The 10,396-nt window shown below is 35.8% G+C and overlaps 1 protein-coding gene across 1 annotated transcript in view; it reads right to left on the bottom strand.

Moving 5' to 3' along the window:
* LOC107752721 (FRAS1-related extracellular matrix protein 2-like) overlaps positions 1-10,396 on the bottom strand; it is a 75,861-nt gene that overhangs the window by 10,663 nt on the left and 54,802 nt on the right. The window contains exons 7-14 of the mRNA XM_016568750.1: positions 5,548-5,697; positions 4,243-4,452; positions 3,914-4,111; positions 3,595-3,759; positions 2,941-3,123; positions 1,841-1,971; positions 1,565-1,720; positions 1,097-1,400 (exon numbers count right to left, since the gene is read on the bottom strand). Of these exons, the coding sequence (XP_016424236.1) occupies positions 1,097-1,400; positions 1,565-1,720; positions 1,841-1,971; positions 2,941-3,123; positions 3,595-3,759; positions 3,914-4,111; positions 4,243-4,452; positions 5,548-5,697 (1,497 nt within the window). The remainder of the gene's footprint in view (positions 1-1,096; positions 1,401-1,564; positions 1,721-1,840; positions 1,972-2,940; positions 3,124-3,594; positions 3,760-3,913; positions 4,112-4,242; positions 4,453-5,547; positions 5,698-10,396) is intronic.

The raw sequence follows: 10,396 nt of genomic DNA, 5'->3' as shown, positions 1-10,396 counted from the left end.
TGACCACACAGAATATGAATATTAAAAATTTTAGGAGTCAAGTCCTTAAGGTATCAGCACAATAACACACTCAGCAAAATATCGTCTAATTATCGTTATCGATAAAATCCCAGAAAATATCGAGATATAATTTTTTTGTCAATATCGCACACCCCTATATGTACGTTCATCGGTTCCGGGGAAACAAAAAAAAAGAAAAAATGAACACTCTTTTAGTGGACATTTCAGTTCGAATACATCACGAAACGTACATGGCGCTACGTATTTTGCATCTTGCAAAAAAGCTCCTACAGGTACGTTTTCGTTAGGGATGCACCGATACCGATACTGGTATCGGTATAGGGCCCGATACTGGTCTCCTGTACTCGTACTCGTACTCGTTAAAATGCCCCGATACCAAACGCCGATACCACACAGCATGTGATAAGCGGTACATAGAGCAAAAAAATGAACAGTGAAAGTAAAAAAATGAACAGTGAAAGTAACAAAAACTTGTAAAATACATTTTAATGGGCATAATTAAGTGTGAAAATAACCGAAGGATATACAGTCAAACCAAAAATGATTCAGAGACCAGATATAATTTTTGATATTTTTTTACTAGTGGGTGCAGGACACTATAGTTCATTTATGTAAGTGAGGATAGCAAAATGAAGTAAACTGTGACAAAGCATAGCCAAAAATTCTTCATACAGTGGACTACCAGTAAAACTGATAAATTTGGGTCCAAAAATTATTCAGACCGAGTCTGGGAAAAAACTGAAGTTGAGGTTTTTCATGAAGCTGGATGACAGCATGCCCAGGAGACTACAGGCTGTCATTAAGGCTAAGGGTTGCCCGACTAAGTATTGCTAGTTGTGTAAATACTGTCATACTAACAGCTGTCTGAAATACTCTTTTGGTTTCTATACCCAATATTTAAAAAATGTACAAATGCAATAAAAATATTGGTATCGGTACTCGGTATCGGCAAGTACCAAAAATAAAAGTATCGGTATCGGGCGAGTACTGGAAAAAGTGGTATCGGTGCATCCCTAGTTTTCGTCATGAGATCAGTCTCAATATTGATGTTAATTCTGTAATACAATAAACTCACCGTCTTCCTGGCTGATGGAGACTATGGGGCTGGTGAGCTCTAGGCCTTCATCCCCATTGGAGTTGACAGCCCGGGCTGCACACTGCACACGCGAGCCTGCCTGGAAGTACACTGAGTCTAATGTGATTGTTTTGGAGGAGGTGAAGAAGGTGTCAAAATCCGCTTCCTTCATGGGGCTGGTCACACCGTCAGGTCCTGTCGGGGCACTGACCAGCCAGCGGTACCGGGTCAGGGTGTTATTGATGTGCTCAGCAACACAGATGGAGCCCGTCCGGTCAAAGTCAGGATACTTGGGGTTGCACGACTAAAATAAATATATGAATATGTATATATAAATCATATAGGGTTTAAACAGAGCTTTTTTGTTTATTTTATATTTAGTTTATTTTTGTTAAGCAAGTTTACACACATTCACTGTGTCTAAATTGACTATTTTTCACTCAATCTTTGCCTATGTAGTGAACCTACCGTGACACAGACTACAGGATATCCTGCGACTGGCTGAGAATCTCTAGTGCTGCTTGTATCATCATACTGCAACAGAGACACCACAACTGGCACCGCAGGGAAGGTCACATCGGCCATACTGTTCGTCTCTTCAATGTAGATGATGGCTTTGGTGACCTGAAGATTTGGAAAAGAAGATATAATGAAAACAGAGTGGATCCTTCATTGGTAATTAAATAAAAACAGGTATAATACTACTGATTATACAAAGACATTTTTGGGCATATTTTGGAGTACCTGAATCTCTGCAACCATGTTCTCATCAGGTTTGAGGTGGACAGTGAAGGCCTCTCTCATCTCTCGTACACCATCATACAGAATTTCCACCTCCACGATGTGCTCAGTCTCTCCTTCTTTAAACTCCACATCTGCAGTTGGGAAATTGTCATGTTCATGTTTGTTTTTGAACATGTTCTATATGTACAGTACATTACAATGCCTTTTTTAAAGTGTGATAAATAACCAGTGTGGGACAACATATATGTAAAAGAAACATGAAGAAACATGTCCAGCTCATGTGTCACTACCAAATTAAAAAGAAAAAAAGGAAATTATATTTTTCTTTTAGAAAAAAAAATCTATTTTTGACCATCAGAATTACTTACATTGGAACATTGTTTTTATAAAAATTAAAGAAATTTTCTTCCCAAATTCTCATTACTCAATATGTTCAGATATTTCAGTTTTGTGTTTTTGTAAAAACAGTTATTCTCAGTGATGATTCTCATTCATTCTCAATACTGTAATGCAGCCATTTCAACAGCACTAGAGTAAAAAAATACAAATACAATTTTTTATTTAAATCAGCATAAATTAGGCAAATAATAATTAATTACACAATTATACATACATGTTTTTATTCAAATCTGCATAAAGTAAATGGAAAATAACTATATAGTAGTATTAACAACAGTAGTACTTGTTATATTTAAATTAGCATAAATTAGGTAAACATAACACACATACTATTATGATGTATAATACTTAAAAAAAATTTACAGTAATGAAAATAATATTTTTAATCTATCCTATTCTTTTGTATATATTCTTGTCTGTCTTCTTACTTTTATTCTTTTATATAACAATGCTGTGAATGTGGAAGGGGAATGTTTTTATAGTAAAAAATAATGCAAAAAAATACTTTAAAATAGTCCAATAAAAATATTAATAACGAATGGTCCTAAAATAAGCTTATTTTTATTTGAGCAATATATTTTTTAGTTATAAATAATGATGATGGGGTAAAATATGAACTAGACATGTCCTTGGGAGGTTTTGTGAGATTCCCCAGTGAGCTGTCTTAGAAAACCATGCTATGATGTTGTGTTTGAACCCACCTTCAGAGATGGGATGGTAATCTTCTCCAGAGGAAGCCGAGCCATCCTTTGTGTGGACCCGAACCACAGACACTTTGGATGTGTCTCCTGTCCTCTGGACCGGGATCCTCACCACTGAGATTTGCCCTGACTCACTGGGTTCACTGACACTAAACTTGGTTGCTCCAAACCTGATAATGGCCTCTGGGGAAAGAAGATCATGGGAAAGGAGAGATGTATGTCAGCACCAAAATATCACTTCACTCGGTTGATATGGACCAATTACCTTAGGCAGAAAGATGATTAAAGATCACATGAAATCAAATGAGAGTTTTGTAGCTTCTAGTCCAGATCTATAAGATTTTAATCTATATATTTGCTATTGTGCCTATAAATGTTGACATAATACATTTATCCTGATCTTAGAAAGTTATCTAGCAGATATGTGCATTTAAATATTACATTTTTCTCTTTCATACTGTTTTAAATATTTATTGTGAAATAATGCATACTATTTTGTAAATTTTTCCTCTTTATATCTGCATTTTTTCTGAATAAAAAAACACTGCCTTACAGTTCATACAGTACTTTCTAGGACTCTGACAGATAACAGCAATTGCGAGTGGAACACAAGTCGGCACAGAAATGTGAGAAAGTGGGAGATGAAAGTCTTACTGTCAGCATCGTCCTTTATCTTGACGAGTGTCTCATTCTGAGCCCCTATGGAGGCCCCAAATGGAGACTCGCTCTTGGGGCTTCCCAGCACCAATCTCAGCTCCTCGTCTTCCTCGTGTTCGGTGTCATCCACAAGGATGAGGACACAAGGCTTCTCCACCTCTCCTACACAAGCAAACAATAGGGAGTTGTTGTTTAGTATGCATAAAAATGTCCACACTTCTAATTTTCACTTCTAATGGATTCCCTTCAGAATAAAACTTCATTCATAGCTCTTTTATAGAGATAAACACTCTTAATAATAAGTCAAAAATAATACCTGGTAAAAAGACAATGGTGGAGATGTCTGTGTTCGGCCTCTCGTTGAAGTCCATCATGACTTGGGCCGAACCTTGACGGCTGTAGCACCGCACACTGGACTTGTAGCTCAAATCTCCACTCCGGTACACAATAGCAGATATCTGCCCATCATTCTCATTACCTGTGTACGTAGGATCTCGGAACTGCACCTTGGGCACTTAAAAAAAAGTGTTATATTCAAACCCAAATCTTATTTATCAAAATCTTGTTTTTTTCTTGTCTAAGATAATATGAATGAAACTGTATACTATATTTAGCCTTTTTATGGTTTAGTGTAAGATCACTCACAATCTGAGATGGAGTCGTTGATGTAGATTGTAGCTTTTCCTGGTTCACCCAATATGCCATTCATTGGCATACGGAGAACCAGCTCAAATTTCTCTGGCCCCTCCAGCACCGGCTGTCCCAGGTCATCCAGGATTGTAACCTTGAACGTCTGCATGTTGACGCCCGGGGAAAAGTCTAGGTTCTTACTAATCCCAACGTAGTCCACACCAGCTGTGTTAAGGTTTACAGAATGTTAGTAAGGCAACGGAGAAAATATTCCAGAGATATCAAGTGCACAAAAATAAATTCTCATAGGTAAAATAACAGTGAGAAAATAAACCTCTCTCAAGAGCAGAACTGGCCAACTTTTTTTTCTCCACAAAAACAAGAAAAAATGTATACTGACACTAGACTGGTGAGAGAATACCTTTGTGGTGACACTTTATATTTCTGACTTGCTGTGTAAATAATTATTTTATTGATAAATATCATGTACAGTAGGTAAGTTTACTGCTATGTACTCATTCCTTAAATACATTGACCTTTGTATCAGAAATGTCATAATGTATTATTGCATTTTCAAAGAAATTATCTTAGTAAAAATTAATAAATTACAGTGGTTATTACTAGTGAAATAATAATTAAAGTGTATTTTGTCAATCCATTTTTGCAGATTTGTTCATGTTTTTTATTTTAAGCAAATTTGTTTTAACCTTCACAAAGTGTTTATTTGTTTATTTTTTATTGAATAAATTGAAATTATTTTTTATTATTAATTATTATTATTTTGCAGTATGTGCAATTGTTTGAATGAGCTGCCACTTAGTTACATGCTGGCCTATTATTGTGGTGACATTGATTTCAAATTCACTGACTCGTTGAATAAAATGAACTGTGGTTGAACACGACTGGACCTTTCCTGGCCAGAATGAGCTACAACGAGAACCAGACAGTCGATAGTCTGACTCTGCGTAAATTGTGTGAAGACAACCCTTTCAACAATCTGGAGAGTGTTCAAAAGACTGTACATGTGGATGTTTGTACAACATTAGTATTTCTAGATCATGTTAGATAGAGGCACTGAAGACCTAGTCGTGTTTACATCTTGTCAGTAAGTCATAGGATGGGCTCTTGTCGTCTGGCGCTGTCTATTGTTGAAGCCTGAGGGGCCTGTAGCAACATATTATTGTCTCATGGTGTAGATTTCTCAAAATACAAGCTAGATAATGTATTAGATCAACCAAGCATGTTTACAGTAATTATGTATGAAAGCGTCTGCACATGTAAATACTAGGAACTGACATACGCAATCTGTCTGATACATACCTTCGGCTGAAACAGGCTCAGTTTTTCGAGACCGTACTGTGACAGTTCCGGTTTTGGAAAGGTCACTTCCTGTTCTCCAAACCCGGACTTCGACATAACCATCACTCTCATCCACATGGTACTCAGTTTCTCCAAAGTAAAACACTGGCGCTGTTGGGCAACAAAGAGAGATGTTTTATTGAGGGAACAATTTACAAGATGTAAGTTTGATCACCAAATGATCATTAATTTAACCAAGGTATAGTTAACTAAAACTACCATTAAAAAAGCCATAACAATTCTGTTACTTGAAATAAACGTAAAAAAAAATAATAATTTGAGCAAGTTGTTAAATCCGACATTTGTACATCAAAAACTGAAATAAAAACATATGGACATACTTACAAAAAAACAAAAAAAACTGATAAAAAATTACAAAAACACAATAAAATTACTAAAATTAAAATATAAAATATAGAAATAAACTATAAAAAATACTATAATAGCATCAATGATATTAAAATAACATAACACTAAAGGAAAAACAGTTTCACTGTTTTTGTCCATATAATGAAAGTCAGTGGGGCATTTATATGGATTTATTATTTATTTATTTTCAAAATAGATTTTGTGTTCCACATAAGAAAAAAAAATCATACAAGCTTGTAACAAAATGAGGTTTAGTTAAAGATTTTTCATTTTTGGGTGAACTATCCCTTAAGACAGACATTTTTCAAAATATCTTTTGTGTTCCGGAGAAGAAATAAAGTCATGCAAGTCTGGTATGACATTTGGTGAGTAAATGATGACAGAATTTTCATTTCAGTTGGGTGAACTGTCTTTTTAAGAGTGAGGAGCTGTCTGAGGTGGCTTTAACAGAAGGTACGGGGGATGTGGAGATAGACGGGCTAGCGTGGACCTGTCTGTCTGCAATTAACACTTTACACGACTTAGAATCCACTGACAAATCCTTGTTCATAGCTCGCTAACACCCTGTCTGCTGCTGAAAGGTCTATGTCACACTCAGCTTCCAAATGTGTTTTCTTGGAAGACACTGTGTCATGTACTGAATCTGATTGAGGGTAAGACACTGAGGGTGTTGAGGGAGTTTAAGCTTCTATGCGTCCACGGTAGGAAGCGCATCTAAGCCTAAGGAAAATAAACAATATGTGTGATGAGACTCTTTTTTCACTCATTTTATTCCTGTGTGGCTTGGAGGCCTCACAGGCGACGTGATAAAAAACATCCAAGTTCATTTTTACCCCTAAGCCAACACTGAACTGTTGACGCATTAGGATGGAATGCACTGATGAGGTCAGGCGAGGCTGGTTTGTTATAATTGCACTTTTTTCCATTACAGCTGACTCCACTGTGATGTGACCCTGTCTCTCTCTCTCTTCTCTCTCTCTCTTCTCTCTCTCGCTCTCTCTCTCTCGCTCACACTCACGCGCTTTATAAAGAATATCTCTTTGGTTTTGAGACTTTGCAACTTCAGGGATCTTATCTATGCACAATCAGCTTGTAACACTCCAAAGAGAAAGGAATACTTGAAATCGCATCATATGACCCCTTTAAAATAGAACCACTTCAACATTTGAGCTTTTGTTAGGCCCCATTATTGAATGATTTTACCTGCCACTGAAGAAGGGTTATTCAAGCTCCAGCTCTTATATTATGAACTCAGCAACCATGAAAAGTGAAACAGGAAAATACTGATGGGGACAGAGAAGAGTGTTTGACTGACAGAAAGAGTTCACTGAAAAATGAAACATTCTGACAAATATCTCATGCCACATTATGGCAGGTTTGATGTCTGAAGGCATGTCTTGTGACTGACCAGCAAGTGACACGTTTGAATGTTTAGAAGTGAATATGAGCCTAAATAAACAGAGTAGCTTGGATATTCTGCAATAAAAAAATAAAAAAATAAATACATAAATAAATAAGACACAGGTTTGTAATAACATGGTAAGCAAGGCAAGCAAGTATAACAGAATTTCATTTTTGGTTTAAAACGTATCCGGAAAAATGAATAAATCTTCAGTTTTATAACCATACAGTATACAGTTTGTAATGTCACATTAAGGTATTTTTTTAAATAAAATAAAATAAAATAAAAAGTGTATACCATTGTTTGGGGTCCGTAAGATTTTACAATAATTATTAAATATTTTATTAATTATTTTTAAGGAAATTAAAAACTTTTATTCAGCAGGAATGCATTAAACTGATCAAAGGTGACAGTAAAGTCATTTATAAGGTAACAAAAGATTTCTATCTTTAATAAATGCTGTTCTTTTAAACTTTTAATTCATCAAAGAACCCTGAAAAAAAAAAAAGTTTAAATATTAAGCATTACGACTACATTGATAATAATAGGAAATGTTTCTTGATCAGAATGATTTCCGAATTTCAGCTTTGCAAACACAGGAATAAAGCAATTTCTTAATTTCTTAAAATATGTGACCCTGTCTGTGAAATCCAGGCTAAAATCTCAAAATCTAATTGTGAGATAACAAGCATCAAAGTTTGATTTCAAGGCTACATTTTCACAGAATGTTCTTTACCTTATGAAGGATGATTTTATGTAGAAAACAGTAAATCACAAAAAATAACTTTAGCTGGGTTTTCACAGCCTGGGTCACATACGTATATTGAAATAGAAACAATATATAAATACCAACCCCAAACTTGCTTTTCTATTCCAAACTTGCCGTCCCAGTGCAGCTGATTACTACTGCCTAAGTAAAAGCAATAGTAATTATATTGTGTTTTATGTTTCCTGTTTAATGTGCTGAAACAACTTTCATTACTGATCAAAGGCTATACTTAACAAACTCACAAAAAAAGTCGACGTGTACGTTACGTTCGTGTGAAGCTGTGTTAAAGCTCTCGAGGGGCAAATACATCTTTAGGCACTGCCTAGAGGTTTGAGTCCAAGGGCGAAAATAAGACTAAATTGTTCATGTGGTGAAAATCCCATTATAAAGTGCACACTTCAGAAAAACAGAAGCAGTTATCTCTAGCTTTATCTAGGTCTTGGAGACACATTAAATATAATTGCATGATGTGCCTTGGCATTGCCAGCGCCTGTCCCTGCAGAGATATAAAGTACTGTGTGCGATCGGAAGGTGATATGAAATGAGTGCTTTGGTTTGGCTTGTTGTGTGGGTGCTCTTTGGTGTGTGTCTCGCTGCTCCCACAATCAGATAAGGATCATTTGTATATATATATATATATATATATATATATATAGTATGTATGTATATAATTATTATATATATACACACAAAAATATACATATATATCGCATAATAATTTTATATGAATATTATACATCATATAACATTATAATTTTATATTCAATTATGTGCACACACAGTGAGAGAGGCAGAATGTACCCTGGGAGTCTGGGTGTGCGCTTCACACGTCTACATGCAGACATGTGCGCTTGAACTTTCCTTAGCATTCCCACAGAGAGAGCATTTATAAAAAGCAAAGACCTCTGGGTAGAAGAAAATGGCAGAGCACATTAACACAGCGCTAAGTGTTTCTTAGCAAGAACACACTGTACACATTTCCACAGGAGCGGAATTGATTTGCTGCAATTTTCTTTAAAAAAGCACCAGAACAGGTAATTCTCTTGCAAAAAAGCATCCGGACACGTGTATTTCAATCGCAAAAAAGTCGACTCGCCAGGGTGCTTTCTGTGATTGACAATGCAAAATCTGTGATTGCTGGCTAATGCCATATTACGTTGCCACTACTTATGACTGTTTAAAAAATGACCTGTATGTACTGTGAAGACCAAATTAAAGATTTCAGTCACAATTTCAGCTGCATGTTTTTATATGCTCAAAGTGCACATAAAAAATGAATGTCACATTTTCTTTATTCTTATTATATTTTTGTATTCATTTAAAATGATTTAAAGAAATAGTTCACCCAAAAATGAATTCTTTCATCATTTAGTCACCCTCATGTTGTTCCAAAACAAGAGTTTCTTTCCTCTGTTAAACACAAAAAAATATATTGAAGAATGCTAGTAACAAACAGTTGATTGTAGCCATTCTATTTTTATACAGACTATGGAACTCAATGGCTACCATCAACTGTTTGAATTTTTGGGTCAACTATCCATTTAAATTTCGCCTTGAAGCATAATTTTTGTTATTGTTGACAAAATATTTCTTCAATTAATGATGAAAGAAATGTGACCTAACAATTCCCTTCAATCACCAACTTCTCCACAGGACATCTGCCTATTCTCCTCCAGGCTGACCCAGAATCGGAAGACTGGATCTTAATAATAGGCTCCAGACAGACAGCCACCTACGCTCATTTTGCTCTCCAAGTGGTCCATAATCATAGCTTTATTAGCCCAGCACACATTCACAGTCTGACATCAAGCAGTATATTAGTGAGCCTGATCCTGAGGTACAAGTATCCTCTTGTTTTATAGTTACAATAACTCAAATGTGGTTCTTCCTTGATGCATGCGAGGGTGATTTTTGCCGTATCCAGCGGCAGTTACCACAGCGTGCGAGAACACGTCCCACCGCACTCATTATCAACACACAGATTTCCTAAATATGATGTTGCCAGCTGATTCTTGTTACCAATACAATTACAAAAGACATGTGAAAACCAAATATAAGAAGAGTAAAACCTGAAATGGTTTGTATGAGAGTTAGGTTTAGGGGTAAAGGCAGAGAACAGAAAATGCCCTTTTCTCTGCATAAAAACAATAGAAACCAATAGAAAGTCTCAACCTGGACAGAAAAACAAACGTGTGTGTGTGAGAAACTCAGTACAGACAGAATAGAGTAGTACTCTATCTATCTATCTATCTATCTATCTATCTATCTAT

Source organism: Sinocyclocheilus rhinocerous, unplaced genomic scaffold (genome assembly GCF_001515625.1).
Source record: "Sinocyclocheilus rhinocerous isolate Xijiao unplaced genomic scaffold, SAMN03320098_v1.1 scaffold1965, whole genome shotgun sequence".
NCBI lineage: Eukaryota > Metazoa > Chordata > Actinopteri > Cypriniformes > Cyprinidae > Sinocyclocheilus > Sinocyclocheilus rhinocerous.
This window is presented reverse-complemented; position numbering and strand designations above follow the sequence as displayed.